Source organism: Podarcis pityusensis, assembly GCF_964106645.2.
Source record: "Podarcis pityusensis genome assembly, chromosome: 7".
NCBI lineage: Eukaryota > Metazoa > Chordata > Lepidosauria > Squamata > Lacertidae > Podarcis > Podarcis pityusensis.
In genome coordinates, this window is record NC_138031.1 from 33,751,895 (window position 1) to 33,769,923 (window position 18,029).

Below are 18,029 nucleotides of genomic sequence, written 5' to 3' on the forward strand. Positions count from 1 at the left end.
CACACATTTGTACTTAAGAAGCAGAACGTACAGATCTAAAAAGGGCACAAAGACCGTCCTCTCTCACACATATAGTTCTCGAGGGCTGCTGCAGACAACCTGTGCTCTTTCAGTAACAGGTAACCCAAGCAACTCCTACGCGCAGGCTCACCTTTCTCACACGCGACCCCTGATTTTATTCACCATAGACTTTTCTTCTCTCTTTCCCCCTTCGTACCTCTAGGACTCTGAGCCGGCCTCTGTGATTGGCCGGACGCCCTTTCTAAAAGGGGCGGGGAGGGGCCCAACCTCCCGCTTCGCCCTCTCGTTAACCCAATCCACGTCCAGTTCCGGATCTGGGGCCTCCGGAGCGGAAGGTGGCGCTCTCGCAAGTTCCCAACACCTGCCTTCTCTATAGAGCCTTCTCTGCGGGCGGAGAGATAAGAAGCGACGAGTCGCGGTTTCGAATGCTGGGCTGCTGGAGACTCGGAAGGGGGGAGGGGCAGGGAGGCGAGGAGGAGGAGGCGAAGTTGGGCGGAGCGGCTGCCTGGGCGTCCTCCCCTTCCTCGGGGCCCCGCCGCAGAGAGCGCGAGCGGGGCTGGGCTGGGCTATAGGCTAGCGGCGGCGGCGGCTGGAGCAGGGGCGAGGAAGGAAGGAAGGGCTGGTGGCCGCGCTGCGCTCTGCCCGCCATGGCGATCCGCAAGAAGAGCAGCAAGAACCCGCCCGTGCTCAGCCATGAGTTCGTCGTGCAGAACCACGCGGACATTGTCTCCTGCATGGCCATGGTCTTCCTGCTGGGGCTCATGTTCGAGGTGAGGAAGGAGGACCAGGGCGCCCAGGAGGGATGGGGGGAGGCGGAGGGGAGCTGGCTCCTTCCTACGGTCAAGCAGGCGCCTCGTTAGGGAGCGAGGTCCGCTTCTCCCCGGCCTCAGCCAGCGCGGCGTGGGGAAGAGACTGGTTTCCAACAGGGACAAGCTTCTAGTCCCTGCCGTCGCCGTCCCTCCCGCTTCCTCTTTCCCTTCTAGTGTGTGTAAAGAGAGGAGGGGAGTGGTGTGGCGATTGCGTGTATACTAAGTGTATCCACAAACCCATTCATCGCCGTCCAAATGCTGCCAGCAACATGGTCGTGGGGAGCTGGAGTTCCTCCCTGGCCGCAAACCTGTGTGGGTCTTAGAAAGGATCCTGCGTGGCGTGGGTGGTGGAGGGGGAGAGGACACGGAGTTGGGTGATTAAGGCAGCGGCTTCCTCCACCCACCCACCCACCCCGCCCCGGGAAACATCTGGCAGGCTTTTCGGTCCTTCCTCGAGCCGTTCGCCTTGGCAGACGGAGAGTGTGGGGTGGTGGGAAGTCAGCAGGTCCTTGTGTCAAGGGGGGGGGCACGAGGGAGGCAGGCGGGTGCGCCTTGTTGTGTCCGCGTCAGCAGTTGCTGTTGTGGGTTTGCACGGAGGAGCAGCTGGTAGGTAGCCCGAGCGGTGCATCATCCCGCGAGCAGGAGCAGCCGCCCTTCCCCGCCAGATGTGGCTGCCTCCGTCCTCAAAGTCTGCTGGGCCTGACATCTGTCTCTCATGCCCCCCCGCCCCCATATACACACTCCCCCATATACACACACCCACTTCAGCTCCGTCTTGCCGAAATGCAGACCTGCAGCGCTGAGCATCCTAACCAGGGAGTAAGCCACACGGAGCACAGTAGTGGGGCTTACTCCTGAGTAAGCCTGCACATAGCATCCCGCTGTCGGAGAGGGGAAGTAGGTACAGCCCCCGTCGCCTTTGCTGCCTCCAGGGTTTCCGAAGCGGAGCAACCGCCGCAGTGTAAACGGGGTTTTCGGAGTGTGTGGAGAAAGAGCCTCCGCCGTGCACGCCTCTCTGACCGGGTTGTGCGCTTGCTTGCTTGCTTGCCTGGCTGCCTGCTGAGTAGTTCCTGGTCTCGTCAAGGTTACGTGGCACTCGGAGCTGGAGCACTATGGGGAGGGCGGGGAGACTCGACGTTTTTGGAGACGGGAGGTGCTGGCAGGGTGTGCGAAGCGGGGAGCGCGCAGAGAGAGATTTGGCTCCCGTTGCCTGGGCTAAGGGGAGGGGAGAGGGCGCGCAGTCCTTTGTGTGCAACGGGCAGAACTACAAGCCCCATGAGGCGCTGCGGGAAGCGGCTCCTCCTCTCCTCTCGGCTCCAGGGAAGGTGAGCTGGACGGTGACGTGTACATAGAGCGAGCCCCACCGCCCGCCTTCCGAGCGTGGCGGCCGCTTGCAGTTGTTGGTCGCAGCCAGATGGGGTTGCCTGGCGCCCCTCCAGATAGGGGATGCGACACGTGTCAAGGTGTGTGCATGCCATGGCTCTGGATTAGAACCTGGGAAGGGGAAGATGTCCTTGAAATAGTTAAATAACTGACTTATAAAAATATTTATATACTGCTATATCATTTTAAAAAAAACATATGAAAGCAATAAAACATGAAACTGAGCTTATTAGCCCCAGAGCTTAATGAGGGTATGGAAGACTTAAGCAGTTGAGTGACTTGCGCCAGAGCAGTTTTAAATGGTAGTGCTTCTTTGTAAAGTATTTGAGCGCTATAACTTTAAGGCTCTGTTGAAAACCTGCTTCAGTAGCTGCTGCCCCAAGTTCTGATGACACTTTGGAGGAAAGTAGCCTGAGGAGCAGATGCACTTTTATAAGCATGTATGCAAATGCCATTCTAAAATAGTTGTCCTTGGTTTTCCATGCAGTACATTGGTAAAAAGTAATGTGTCTAGCATTTTTCTTTCTTGAAGCTAAAGATTGCAGCAGTTTATGTTCTTTCTATACCAGCTTGCCCATAAGTGATGTCCTGAGGCAATTTTTGTTGGGAACAGCTGTTTTAAAAGTGGCATGAGCAGTTATGTGTTCTCAGTAGTGCATTTGCTTGCGTTATTTGGACAGCCACAAGCTTATAAGTAGCCACTCATCTGGGCCACTGTGGCAAGCCTAGTTAGGCTTGCATATAGATAACAGCCAACAATAGGAATGTATTGGCAAGAAGATTGGGGTAGGGGACTGAAATATCTGTTGGTTTTATAGGTAATCTTGAGTTACTGGGTATATTTGTTGAAATAGTAAAGAATTGTGGAAATAACCAGTCTTCTGTGACCTATTGTCCTAGTTTGATGTCATTTCTTTTGTAATGGCTTCAGCTACACAAATAAATAATAATTGTAATAATAATGTTATTTTCCTTGCTTCTGAGTAGGCATGGTTAGGGTTGTGCTGTTAGTATGTTTAGAATTTCATCCTTGGTGTGTTCTTTATAGAAATAATTTTATTTAATTGGGTTTTGTTTCATTTCAGGTTACAGCAAAAGCAGCTGTTGTCTTTGTTACACTTCAGTACAATGTTACCATCCCTGCCACAGGTAAAGCTCTAAAAAATATTTAAGCATTTGTCCTAGATAGAAAAGGAATACTGACTCACTGCTAATATATTACCATATCATCTAATAGGCTAGTCCTAAAACATGCTACACTAGCAAACACTGTACTAGTGGAACAGCTGAAGAATGAGAAACATCAGCACAATTTTTCCATGTCAGTTCACCAGTAATGATGTTTGCTTTGTGACCTATAGGCTAGTTTGACTGTATCACCAAGCCATGGCTTGGTGCAACATGTATGAGTCTTGAAAGGCTGTAGAATTTCCCCTCCCTTTCCCCACTCATCACATATCATTATTTCATCCCTTCCTTCCTGATTTGCAGCAAATCATAGTTTGTCTTTCCTCCAGCAACATGGTTTACACTTACTCCCTGCAAACAAGAATCAGAAACAATGGATCAGAAACCACAAACCCAGGGAGGGAATCATGAATGCTGGAGGAAAAGGGGCACACAAATGCAACGGTCCTGCTTCCCTTGTTACTCTAGCACCAAACCACAGTTTTGCATTGTCTTACCCTGCCTGTTGTCAATATGAGCTTAGCTCTGGGTGGAAACTACCGTATTTTTCACTCTATAAGACACACCAGACCACAAGACGCACCTAGTTTTTGGAGGAGGAAAACAAGAAAAAAAATATTCTGAATCTCAGAAGCCAGAATAGCAAGAGGGATCGCTGCGCAGTGAAAGCAGCAATCCCTCTTGCTGTTCTGGCTTCTGGGATAGCTGCGCAGCCTGCATTCGCTCCATAAGACGCACACACATTTCCCCTTACTTTTTAGGAGGGGAAAAGTGAGTCTTATAGAGCAAAAAATACGGTAAGTTTTCCTTGCTGTGCTGCTCTTAAAGATAAATAAGATTTTGAATCTGGTGACTGAAATAATAAAGGCATGATTTGTTCCAACATTTTAGCATACTGCATATATTGTAATTTAGACTTTTACTTGCATTAATTAATGCTGTGTTAGTGGAGAAGTAAATAACAAACTAGCCCTTGCAGTCTTCATTAAACTTGAAATAACTCTTTAATTTCTTCAGTTCCAATTTCAGATTAGGAGCGGGTTGGTAAAATAAGTGTATATTTAATGCTGTCTTTTCTTCTCTTAGAGAAACAATCTACAGAAACAGTCACATTGTATCACTATGGCATCAAAGATTTGGCTACGGTTTTCTTCTACATGCTGGTTGCAATAATCATACATGCTATCATTCAAGAATATGTGTTAGATGTAAGTATTGTCAGGACAATATTGAGTATTGCTACAGTGGTATTTGATTGAGTGTATGGATGTGTTGTCAACGTGAGCCTTGGATTTGGCTTCGCATGACAGATAGCTTCGTATGAAAGCTGTTACTCAGATCAATAACACGGATTCCTTTTCTTTTAGAAAATTAACAGGAAGATGCACTTTTCCAAAACAAAGCACAGCAAGTTCAATGAATCTGGACAACTCAGTGCGTTCTACCTTTTCTCCTGTGTTTGGGGAACAAGCATTCTTGTCTCTGTGAGTATCTCACTTGTACATACTCAAGCTGCAATTCTGTATCACTTAGTAGGAATGAGCCCCATTGATCTCAAATGTGACCAACTTCTCCATAGACCTGTAGTTAGTTTAGTCTTAACCATAAAGGGTATTTGACATGTTTATTTCTTATTTTCAGGAGAATTATGTAGCTGACCCAACATCACTCTGGCGGGACTATCCACATACATCATTGCCGTGAGTTTATCAGAGTTGCGGGGTGGGGCATGTGTCATATAGTTTCTTTAACTTGTCCCAGGGTGTTAAATCAACCAGGAACTTGCTTGCAGGTATTTCAAGTTCTTTTCTTCAAACAAAAGCCTGCTCTCCTGGTCTTCTGTTGTCAATTCCAAGTATGTTGTTCTTTCATAAACGTGTGACTGGTAGTTTCCATCCTACCATTAGTTCTTAATCTCTGTAGAAAACAGATATGACTCCATTGTAACACCTAATTTAAACAAGGTCTTATTCGAGAGCTATTTCAATATCTTTGACCTTTTCCATGCTGTATTGTAGGTTCCAAATGAAATTTTTTTACATCTCCCAACTGGCATACTGGTTGCATGCTTTTCCAGAACTCTATTTCCAGAAGACAAAAAAAGTAAGTCCACCTTTATTTTCATGTTCAGAAGCCTCTAAAAATATGTGTACAGTGGTACCTCGGGTTAAGAACTTAATTCGTTCCGGAGGTCCGTACTTAACCTGAAACTGTTCTTAACCTGAAGCACCACTTTATCTAATGGGGCCTGCCGCGCCGCTGGAGCACAATTTCTGTTCTCATCCTGAAGCAAAGTTCTTAACCCGAGGTACTATTTCTGGGTTAGTGGAGTCTGTAACCTGAAGCATATGTAACCCGAGGTACCACTGTATATATTTTAAAGACTTAATTAGCTGGTAGGAAAGAAAAGTAAATTCTTCTAAAAGCAAACTCTTTGCTCATGGCAATGCTTTAAGCAAGGTTGTTGCCTAGTTCTGTATATCTTACTGTCAACATTTGTAGCATTCTCCCACACTGTACTTGGGTCTTCTGAGAGGTAGGGAAGATTTCTGTGAGTTACTTTTCCAAGGGACTTTGCTTTTACCTGGATATACAGGTTGATTCACAATGAAGTATACAGTTTCCATTTATAGCAAATGGAAACTGCATACTTCATTATGTATCACCCTGTATTTCTAATGATTAGGCTGGAACCCCATGCAGCAGGTGTTGAAAACCTTTGGCCATGTTTGCTAGGGCTAATGGGAGTTCAGCAGCATCTGGAGAGCCAAAGTTTCCTTACTGCTATACACATTTATCTAGGAATTAAGTGCCAGTGAACTTAGTGGAACAAGTGAATAGACATGCCTAGGAGTCTTTTGTTAGTTAGGAACACTAAACTGCACCTGGGAAACCTACCATACTTTTCCATGTATAAGACTAGGGTTTTTTGCTTTAAAATTAAGGTTAAAAATCTGGGAGCGTCTTATACACGGATAGTGCATATCCCCATTTTCTAAATTTGGGGTCCCCAAAAGTAGGGGGTGTCTTATACATGGGTGCATCTTATACACTGAAAAATACGGTTAGTTGCTGAACTGCAAACCTCTGAAGGCTGTGTCGCTGCCTTGCTAAGCTCCAAAATGGTGAGGGTGAGACCCAGCACAGAACCAAGGTTTAGCCTGTACGGGCAACAGCAGCAGCAGCACACCCATCCTCCAGCATAGTCATGAAGCTTTCATTTCCTTTTTTAAAGTAACCGCAGTCATTTCCCCCTCTTTGCATATTGCAGTGGCTGTCAGCTCTGGTTTATGATGATCTCGATGCAGAACAGCTGCTTGGTATAAACGTTTACAACTTTCAGCATTGTAATCAGCCTTATTAGCAGCTACCAGGGCAAATACAGTGAGATATTTCTCATTTCCTGCTAACAAAAATTAATTTTCTGCTTGGTTGAACAGTTCATGGTTTGAATGATAATAAGAGTAATTTGGTCATTATGTTCTGAAAGATGGCAGGTTAGCAAACAGTGAATATGGTCTTGTATGACCACAGTATATCAGTGTGTGGTTTTTACCATTTGTCCAAGAGTAGTGTTGCAACATCCAGTGAATAGTTGGGTCAGTACATTTATTATTCTTAGGTGGCAAAGTTTCTGGCCTGTTGCAATTTGAAACCTAGACGTGGGAAACTGAGGACTGAATATTGTAGAAATCTTAGTACCATGCAAATCTTCTACATTTATTCTTATTTTTGCACACATAGAAACATGTTTGTATGTCTTTTAAGCATTTGTGAAATAAATCAAGCAGAACAAAGATTTGAGTAAGATTTCAGGGTACTAACAAATTCCAGGATCAGCTATTAGAAACAGAATAGTATAAGACAAGAAATGGTTGTCTGGATTGGGTAATGTCCAGAAACTGGTGAATGTATTTAAGTTATGAGAACTCCCTGCAGAATTGATAAGGCTGTGGCTTTTTCATAGGAAGACATTCCTCGCCAGCTTGTTTACATTGGACTCTATCTTTTCCATATCGCTGGAGCTTATCTGTTAAAGTAAGTGACTTACTTGTTTTGCTGCCATACAGAGCCCCTTAGAGAGGATGGGGGTGGGGTTAAATTCAATAATAAATAACCAATTTGATAGTGAAACACAGTATCAAGTGTTCAGATACTGCAATCCAATATACCTTACATTGTACCCTGTAAAATGACTGTATTTCTCCCCTGCCTTTGAAATTGAGCATGGGGGTCAAGCAGTTGCTTGAACTTCACATTCACTGGAATAATGCAGTAAGCCCATGGTTCACTTTGAATGCTCATTTTTCAAGTTGAATGTCTAATGGCAGTCTATTTTTACAAATTTCCTTGTCCCCTAGAAAAGCTTGTATTTAAATTTTGAACTGCTGGGTGACCTTGGGCTAGTCACACTTCTCTGAAGTCTCTCAGCCCCACTTACCTCACAGAGTGTTTGTTGTGGGGGAGGAAGGGAAAGGAGAATGTTAGCTGCTTTGAGACTCCTTAGGGTAGTGATAAAGCGGGATATCAAATCCGAACTCTTCTTCTTCTTTGTGTGTGTGTGTGTGTGTGTGTGTGAATGCATTTTAATAAATATATATATATATGTATTTTTATTTATATCCAGAGTTGCTTCAGCAGATAATCAATTTAAAATCGCCAATAAAACATTAAAATCAATAGAACAGTCAAAGTGCAAAGACTAGGAGAATTCATAAGTTGCCATCAAGGACACCTGCCCTGAACTGTTCTAGGACAGAGTTATGTTCTCGTTGTTTGGCAGAAGGGTGATAAAGGCAGAGCCGGGTGGGCTTCCATCAGGAAGGTGTTCTGTAACTGTCACCACAACTGAGTGAACCTGTCCTTCACACCTATGAACTGTGCCTTGAATGGCTAGGGAACCGAAAGGCATGCATCAGATTTTCATTCTGATGATCTCCATCACTGAGGGATCTATACTGCTGCAGAACATGTGTGTATATTCCTGGGCCTGTTTGAATGTGGACATAGGAAACTGTCACTGAGCCCTGAATTCCTGTGCCAAATTTAATTAATGCAAGGTCAAATGAGTGGGTTTAATCAAAGACCTTGTGTCCCTCTACCAACTCGAAACTTCTTTCCTTTCATTTTTGTTCTTACAGTTTGACCCACCTTGGCCTTGTTCTTCTTGTGCTACATTACTTTGTGGAGTTTCTGTTCCACATCTCCAGACTGTTTTACTTCAGTGACGAAAAATATCAGAAAGGGTAAGTACTTTACGGTAACTTCCAACCTTTAAAAATATGTCTGGAAATACAACTTCTAATTAATGCTTGAACGTGTACAGTTAACATTGGGCTGCTTCAGCAAATGATCCCTGTTCTTCTGTACATTAAGAGAACATCTAATAATAATAGAGATAGTTTTGTTCTCTGTTTAAGATAAAAATTGAAGTCTGCAAGCAAATATCTGGCTGATTACTTCAGGTACACAGACTTTGGCCTGACTTACCTGTGTATCTCTTGGTCAGGTGCACCCCTCACCTCTTTCTCCTACATTTTCTTCACTTCTGACACCATGTTCCAGCACTTCTCACTCCCTTGATCTTGCCACCTCCTGCCCTCAAGGATCAGTGCAGCTTAGCCAAATATATTCCTTCCTTTCCCCTCTGGCATAAAGACAACTTGCTGTTCAGTTACAAAGCCTTCGTTACCTTCAGTACAACCACAGAATTCCTATGCACAAAACAGTTACCAATTACTTCTTGAGACTGGTGTGCATTCAGATGCGCATACAAACACTCCCCCGACCTGGAATAGCTTCATTAGTTTTGAAGAAAGGACTTGACCAGCCTGTTTTTAGAAGATATATATATCCACATTGAACAGTTCCTTAATGTAGAAGCTATTTGAAGCTTAGATGGCTTCACACATTTTCTGAGCCCTCAGAGATGGAAGAAGTATCACAGAAGAGCCCACCACATTGTATCCTCTAGAATGCCTTCCTGGATGTGTGAGAAGGGACAGTGTTCTGGCTTAACGGTGTTCTGAAATGTATGTGTGAAGTCAAGTACTTTTGGCCCATGACACCTTAATATTCAACACGTATGTTAATCGTATCTGCCTCTGAAATAATTGCTGTAAGTAGTACAATGAATGGATGGAATTCTACTGAGGTGCAGTAATAATATGTTCACAGCTGGTCTCTTCTCTCTAGGTTTTCAATCTGGGCCATCCTTTTTGTTTTGGGAAGACTTCTGACCCTGATTCTTTCCGTCCTTACTGTTGGATTTGGCCTTGCCAGAGCAGAGGATCAAACATTGGATTTTAGTACCGGAAACTTCAATGTGCTGCCCATCAGGTATGAGACAACAGGCACAGCTTCATAGTTAGAGGCAGTGAAACTTCATGAGTTGTTTGGGGACCACTTTCCTAAAAGCAACTGGTGGGCTTCTGTTTGAAAGAAGAGGCTGCATCAGATGAACAGCTGGCAGGCTTCTTTCTTCTGTGGTGCTTTAAAGTCATACCTTCATGTGAATGAGACTTGTTTGAGTAGTCTGCTTTTGTATGAACTGGCTTTACCTAGAACTTGTACAATTCCCAGTTAACCAGCATTTGCATAAAGCAGGGGAAGGCGGGATGGGAAGCCTTCCAGAAGCTGCATTCCATTGGTGGGCAGGGCGAAAGTCAAAAAGTGGGTGGGACTAGAGCCACAAGTGGGTGGAGCCATGGCTGAGGCTCTTATTGTGTGTTCTACACCCCATCTTCCCCATCTCTCACCCTCTGTCAAGACAAGCAAGAATTGTTTTCGTGGTTTAGGGACACATGCCAGCCAGGCAAAAATGAAGAGGACACAGGGCAGTGTTGTTGGTGAGGGATGGAGGGGTATCCCAAAGACAGGGTACTGAGGTCTGGAGGGTCATATTTGGCTCCTGTCAAAAAGTTATTTTTATTTTATTTCATGAACTTTATAGTATAATTATTATTATAATTAAGCTTTATTCTAAAAAAAAAACCCTCCAAAGTGGTTTACAAAAAGATAAAACATTACAATCAAGAAAGATTCACAACCATACTTTTAAAACATACAAAAGTTAAAATAGTAAAACAGATGAAAATTACCCCTCTCTATGCAGGATTAGGGTACGTTAAGGGTGAATTTAGATAATTAGCTGAAATGTAGAACTATAAAAATAGTAAATAAGAACTTTCCTTGTGTACATGTTTTGCAGAATAAAATGTGATGTAAAACATGCTGTTAAAAATGTGTGGTGTGCACTGCCTGTCTTTTAAGGAAACATTTCTTTTTGTAGTTCAAGCATAAATCCTTAAATTTAAACACTTGAGCATGTTGACCACCTGATGTTGTTGGTGCCACTCCTTCACGTTGAGGGTAGATGTTTAGGGTCTATCTGTGATGACCCCAGAAAGTGTTGAAACCATTCCAGTTTCAGTATGAATTTCAGCTTCTAGTTACACAGCACTGTGACTATATTTATAGTTCCAGGAAGCGTGTTGTTTCAGTGAGCTGCAGATCATGGGCTGCTGTTTATCTAGCCACATAGTATATGTCACTGATAACTAAGTGTGAAATATCTTCATCTAGATCAAAGTACAAAAAGTGTCACCCTCCTGGTTAGAGAATTGGATGTTAACATCTTTGTCATAATACATAAATTTTATTTGTATGTTGCCTTTCCACAGTTCAAACCATGCTCCGGGCAGCTCACAACAAAGCCCCACCGACAAAACCCAAGAGCAAGAGTCTGTTCAGCAGCCTCAGCTTTTGTAGCTGGAATCAGTCAGGGCCTTGCCTTCCCAGGTCAAGTGGGAAAAGGCCTGCAAGGCAGGGAGCAGGTCTTCCAGGACTCGCAGCCAAGTGTAGTTTAGTTATTGCATGGGACGAGAGAATTTGCCAATTTCCGAACGTGCTTTTCAGTCTATGCATTCCTATTGTGTTATTACCTTGTTAAATTCCTGAAGCTTTGCTATGCTTCCATTAAACCTAATCTCTCTGGGCTTTTTATGTACTTTCCTAGATAACAAGGAAACAAAAGGCTTGGTAAATGGCCAAGAAACATCCTGCCCAGTGGGAACAGTTTTCCTGATGCTTCTCATTTCTGGATCTTCAGGAATCCTAGTACAGTGGTACCTCGGGTTAAGAACTTAATTCGTTCTGGGGGTCCGTTCTTAACCTGAAACTGTTCTTAACCTGAAGCACCACTTTATCTAATGGGGCCTCCCACTGCTGCTGCGCCGCCACCGCACAATTTCTGTTCTCATCCTGAAGCAAAGTTCTTAACCCGAGGTACTATTTCTGGGTTAGCAGAGTCTGTAACCTGAAGCGTCTGTAACCCGAGGTACCACTGTAATCTGTCTTCTCTTTGTAGAATCAGCGTACTGGCATCTATCTGTTTCACACAGGCCTTTATGATGTGGAAGTTCATCAATTTCCAGCTGAGAAGGTGGAGAGAACATTCTTCACCTCCCCAACCAGTGAAAAAGAAGTTTGCAACAACTAAAAGCAAGCCTTCCAAAAAAGAAAGAGGTTTGTATTTCAGTCCTTTACCCTGTACAGTTTTGGTGGAGGGGGAAATGAAACAAGTTCCACAAGGCATTGAGGAACCTCGTTGCCAGTGACGCTTAAGCCAATACTACGTTCCCTGAATTCAAGGGCAGTGGTACTAATTTCTTACATAACCAAATATTGGCGAGACAGATTGGGAGATAAAATTAGCTTCCCACAAAGAATCCTGGGGACTGTCATTTGTTAAGATTCTCCTAACAACTCTCAGCACCCTTTGCAAAACTATGGCTCCCCTGGTTCCTTGGGGGAAGCCATGACTGTGAAAAGTGGGTGAAAGAATGCTTTAAATGTATGGTGTGGGTGTGTCACACATAGCATCTTTCATAGTATTCTGTCTCTGGAAGGAGCTCTTGTCTCTTTTCATTTATCTTCTTGCCCTGGGTTAGTGATCACAATTGCAGAGTGTAGACAATCCATAGGCTTGAGTGGTGATCTTAATTTACTGCATCTTGTATAAAGGACAAAAACAGCAGAGGTCTCTGCAAATAAAGCAAGAAGTTTCTAATGTCGGAATTCTGGCTAAGTTATTTATTTATTGGATTCCTGCCCTTCGTTGTAAGATCTCAGGGTGGATCACAGAATGGTAGCACTGAATTGCTCAAGCCCCAATTCATTTTTTATTTTTTATTTTTAGATTATTGGGCTGCATGCAGTCATGAAAGTGCTGAAAATTAGACATACGGAGTCATTACCTAGTTTCACTCGTTGACTCTTGAAATTTATTATATATATTTTTTGTTACTGGTGCATTTTACTGTTTGTGGTTTTTAATTGCATTGTAAGCTGACCTGGGATGAAAAGCTAAGAAGGGCACGAAAAGGGTAAACAAGTGCCCCCCTAGGCATCCATTGCCTGCTGGATCTTCTGTAAATGACATAAATTACAGGGCTTTACCTATTTGGAAATCTAGATTTTTTTATCATGTTTATATTTCCCCTTTTCTACAAGGAGCTCGAGGTAGCGTGCAGGGATCCAATTCCTTTCCTCTTCACAATTGCAAAGTAGGATATGGTTAGAGTTGCTGACAGGCCCAAGATTACCCAGCAAGCTTCATGACTGACTGAGGATTTGAGTCTCTTAAGTCAGTGCTTCCCAAACTTGGGTCTCCAGTTGTTTTGGACTACACCTCCCATCATCCCTAGCTAGCAGGACCAGTGGTCAGGGGTGGTGGGAATTGTAGTCCAAAAACAACTGGACACTCAAGTTTGGGAAACACTTCTCCAAGTCTACCCACTTCTAGGCCAATGCTCTAATTCTTGGCGGCGGCCCTCAATGGTGTTTTTCAGATAGTGTGGCCTTTCTGCCAAGCATAGAATACTATTGTAGCTATTTGTCCTAAGCCACTCTGGGCACTATTAACATATATCTATATCGGGTGTGAGGAAACTTTGGCCTATCAGATGTTGCTGGACTGTCAAGTCCCATTAGCCCCAACAAGCAATACCAATGACTAGGGATGATGGGATGTGTAGTCCAAAAATATATGGTGAGTCAAAGGTTTCCCACACCTAACTTGTATGGTGAATGTTACTTTTGAAAATCTGGTTGTAATATAAAGTTGTCTTGACATAATTTTACCATTTCTTCTAAAGCTGCTGTGGGATATGGGATGCTAAACAAAATTGACGTTTGGTCTGATTCAGCAGGGCTAGTCTTGTATTGTTTTAAGTTTGTCTTTCTATTAAATGAAAAATATACTTTTTTAATGCTTTCTAGATATGGTACCTAGGAAAGAGCTTAACAGTGTATATTGTCTTATTTTTAGAAAATGGAATAAATGGAACATTAACCTCAAATGGAGCAGACTCGCCTCGCAGCAGGAAAGAAAAATCCTCTTAAAACAGAACTTTATTAAGTTAATTGACTAATATCCCCAAAGAGAACTGCTTTTTACTTTGGAAAGTCCTTGAGCACCCAAGTTCCTACGATTAACAAAAAAAATAAAATTAATACTTTTTTGTTATTGCTACCATAACGTTTGTGCAGCTTTTTAAACTGAAAAAGGGGGCCACATTATTTTTTTAGTATCTTTGAAAATGTTGTGAGTGTTAATTGGAATCCACTTGCCAAAAATCAGTGATACAATCTGCCATTCCTTCCAGCTTTACAGTGATGAATCTAGTCCATTCCAAAAAAAGACAGTATGAAATTCTTGTTTAAGGAGAAATCGAACATTTAAGTAAAATAGTAATGCCATATTTTTTTTTAGATATTCTCTTAACACTTAGGTGTATATTTTGATTTCACAGTTCCGAACAGAATTTGTAAACTACCAAAATAATCCTTGTTACTTTGTAGACAATCTCTACCATGATTCAACAAATTCCCTTATTAAAACACAGTTGGACTGATTGAAATGTTGCTGTGTATGTATATTGTCAAGTATACTGTGAGTTTTGTTGCCATCAGAACTTCCATCAGCATGTCTGGATAGCCAGTGACAAAACACTGTGAGTACATACTGATTGCTGCTTGGCATCCTCCTGGTTTACATTCACAAATTGCTGAATTTGAAGGCTCCCTGTGAAGATACCACAGCTGCTTTGCTCCTCTTTTCTGGTGGTTTTTCTGCTGTGCCATGGTGAGCTAAGTCATAGTTTGGTTTCTTGTCTCATCCAAATCCAGACTCATGGTTTATCTCTTTCCTGTCTAACCACAAGTTTGTTTTATGGCTTGTGGTTTGTCAGGGAGAAGCTAAACCACAAGACTGGGTTTGGACAATGCACTAAGCCAGACACACCAGCAAAGCAGCGACAACACCCTTTTCCTGGTGCCTACATGCCAACCAGGGCATCGGATCTTGTTCTGCCAAGCCTTATTCAAGTGTGCACCTGAAAGCATGCTGAGACAGGAGCGAGCATCACACACTACTAGCCCCAGTCACACCGGTCTCCCATCTCCACCAGCTGCAGCCTCAGATCTTTGGGTGGAATGTCTGAAGGCAGGAAATGCCTAAACTGTTAAAGGTCCAGGTAAATATATGCATCGTTGGTATATGTCAGAAGCTGACTAACAATGGAGCTAGATGCACCTCTGTAGGGAGGGAATTCCACAATTTCGGGCTGACATGGAGACAACCCTTTCCCAGGCTGCCATTCCACCCCACCCCACCCCAATTCTTAGGGATGGAACTAAAAGAATGCCCAAGAGGATCTATAAGAATGAGGACAATATATTGTGACAGGGCCTAAGTTGTTTAAAGCCCTAAGCATCAGTGTAAGTAAGCACCTTGAATTGGGCTTGGAATCAAATTGGCAGCCAGTGGAGCTGTTTTAAAACAAGGATTATATTCATTAAGTGGAGCCTGGTCACTACATTTTGGACCAGTTATAAGATGAAGTATGAAATAGGGCAGGTGGTAGCTAGCATGGTGCTCAAAGAGCCAGTATTGACTCTTCAGAAAGGCGCATTGTAGTGGCTATTTCAGAGTTTTCCTTAATTCAGTGACCTGATGTAACTTTGAAGGCACAGTGGTCAAACCAGAGGAACAGCTGCCACCCTGGAAGATCACTGTTTGAGCAGAGATGTTTGAGTACGTAGTAAGAAAGAGAACAACAGCAGCATCCTGATTACAATTGGAGAAGGATAGGCTAGACATAGGGTCCTGGGAGTGACCCTACCATTGGAAGTTGGCTAGGAGTGCATCATTAGAGTAGCTTCCAATGTTGCTCTTTGGTTAAGGAACAAGTCCTGTCCTCTCACCACAGCTGTCATCCGTTTTACTTAGAAGAACACTTGGGTCTTTAAAGCTGTGTTGATAAGGGTCAAGTCATCTAGCAAGCCACATGCAATTGAAACAGTATCCAAGAAATCTCCCTCTACGGAGTGTACTGGGCTTTACAGGAAAAACCATCAGCAGTCAAAATGCTAAATATTCCAAACAGTGCTGTTGACTTTTGCACTCTGGTTTTATTGCTTTGTCCCTTGCTACAGATCGTTGGTTTGCTTATTTAAAACTATTTCTAAGCTATTTAATATTTTTAAATTCTCATAAATGGTGTCCACTATGTACAATGTAAACAAACTATCAATTAAAAGAAAAATACAACCTTAAAACAATATAAAAGCAAGTGAAACAAGTTAAGGAGATTCGTGTACATAAATCGGGGTCCAGTCATATGGGTCAGGGAAAGCCTGACCAAAAAGAAGTCTTCGCAAGACAACTGAAACAACTGATGTTTGGTGCTTCCAGAATGGCAGAGAAGAGGACATTCCACAGAACAGGGGCAAGAGCATAGGTCATCGCCCTATGATATTATGTAGAATGCAGTGCCATGAATAGATTTTCTCCAGATGATCCAACTGGTCTTACAAGTCAATACAGGGGCAGAGGGTCTTTCTGATAACCTGGATCCTAGTTGTGTAGGGTTTTATATACTAAAGACAAGATCTTGAACATGATCTGGTACTAGTGCAAATCATGCACATCAATCCTCCTTCCCATAGAATGACTGGCTCCTTTTTCTGGAATGTCCACCTTCCCAAGCATCTTATGCACGCAAGATGTGAGTCCCATGCATTTTGCTCCTCATCTTGCCCATCCAAGACCCATCCCACATATGTACCAGGTCTGTTTCCCTTGCGGCCAGGGTGCTTCATTACAATTGGAATTAGTAGTCTTTGCTGAATGTTTCCTTACCTGGAGTAATTGGATTGCTTTCCTAATTTTTGTTGCCTGGAAGCTTAAATCTTAATTGCTTTAAGATTTCCTTTTCTGCCTAAAGTGGAGCATTGTAAAGATTCAAATATTCTCACCTGGGAAAATGTTTCTCTGGCAACCTCCCTCAATAAAGATGGGAGTAAGGTAACATGACCAGATTTGGGTGCTTTAAAATTTAAGTTCTCCCTATCAGTAACACTTGAGAGGTCTGATATTATCTGTATGTGGTAATGTTTCCTCATATCCAGAAGCAAGGATTTCTAATAATATGAACGAAAATCTGTGACCACTTATCCCTCAATCAGAAAATTAAAGTAATTATGAGGCACTTTGTAAACAAAACTGGAATTGTATTTAAACACAATGCGGGCTATGGCTTAATGGCTACTCGGATGAGGCACAACACTTTGTTTCAGTCAAAACTCTCTACGCTTAAAACGCTCACTATGTAAAACTCCCAGCCTCTTCAAGGATCTTCCCCTCAGAGAGAGAAACTGGGTTTCCCTGCCTAGGTAACCACTAACCAAGACCTTTCCCAGCTGTAATCTGAGGCCTATCTGACAGTTAAGCCTTATCCAGGCTGTAGCTAAGCCTATTTAACTGACAGTTTAAGTCAGAATCTAATTACCCACTCTCTCCTGGTTGGATAACACCTAGCCCTGATTGGTTTCTGGATCCCCAGGAAGCTGACCCATCGTCCATCCATCACAAGTTCCAAAAAAAGGCGTAATATCACAAAATGAAGACCATAGCAGATGAAGCTTCTGGAAGAGATTTTCAAGATGGATTGGGAATAAGTTATTGCTATTGCAAGATGGATTGGGTGTGCTATTGCTGCTTTGGAAATATAAATATATAATAAACACTTAAAGAGCATGCCTTCTTTCAGTTTCTGCCTTCATGTATTTGGCAGAACCTGGCAAGTTTCCATCTTTACGGCAAGAAAATGTGTCAAAGGAGAAGCGAGTTTTAAATCAGTTTTGTGTTATAAATCGGCTCTGATAATGTGTTGCACAACTGGATGGCAGGTGCTTGTTTGCCAAGGGAGTGGAACTGGTATTAACATCAACAACTGTCACTTCCATTTCTCTGAATGATGGGTGAAGAGCTGCAGACTCCAGCAGTGTCCTTGAATGGCTCATGTCTTCAGGGAAACTCTTTTTGTAGCAAGAAATGCAGAGAGAGCCTGATCTGATTGCAGGCTTCAGAAAGTGCCAAAACAGAGTTTTGATCCTTCCCTTGGGCAAATTCACCCCTTTATCCCTTTGTGTTGTGATTGCCTTGGCACAGCCTTGGCTACAAATGAGCAGTGGCATATGTTGGGAGTGTGATGTGGGGAAAGGACATCTTTTGGAATGTACATTTGAGCGTTCAATAAGGGCTTCAACACTTGGTGACATGTT

General features: G+C 43.1%; 1 protein-coding gene across 2 annotated transcripts; it reads left to right on the plus strand.

The window, feature by feature from the left end:
• Positions 1-511: 511 nt before the first annotated feature.
• On the plus strand, positions 512-14,323 carry TRAM1 (translocation associated membrane protein 1). Of its 2 annotated transcripts, none has more exons than XM_081013549.1 (11): positions 512-791; positions 3,299-3,362; positions 4,488-4,609; positions 4,769-4,885; positions 5,043-5,101; positions 5,420-5,504; positions 7,369-7,439; positions 8,543-8,647; positions 9,597-9,740; positions 11,770-11,927; positions 13,732-14,323. In XM_081013549.1, exons 1-11 carry the CDS (start codon positions 669-671, stop codon positions 13,803-13,805), a joined length of 1,122 nt encoding a protein of 373 aa, XP_080869675.1. In that variant the 5' UTR covers positions 512-668; the 3' UTR covers positions 13,806-14,323. The 2 variants fall into 2 exon arrangements, with proteins under 2 accessions (XP_080869675.1, XP_080869676.1); XM_081013550.1 differs by lacking the exon at positions 512-791 and adding an exon at positions 2,220-2,293.
• Positions 14,324-18,029: the final 3,706 nt, after the last annotated feature.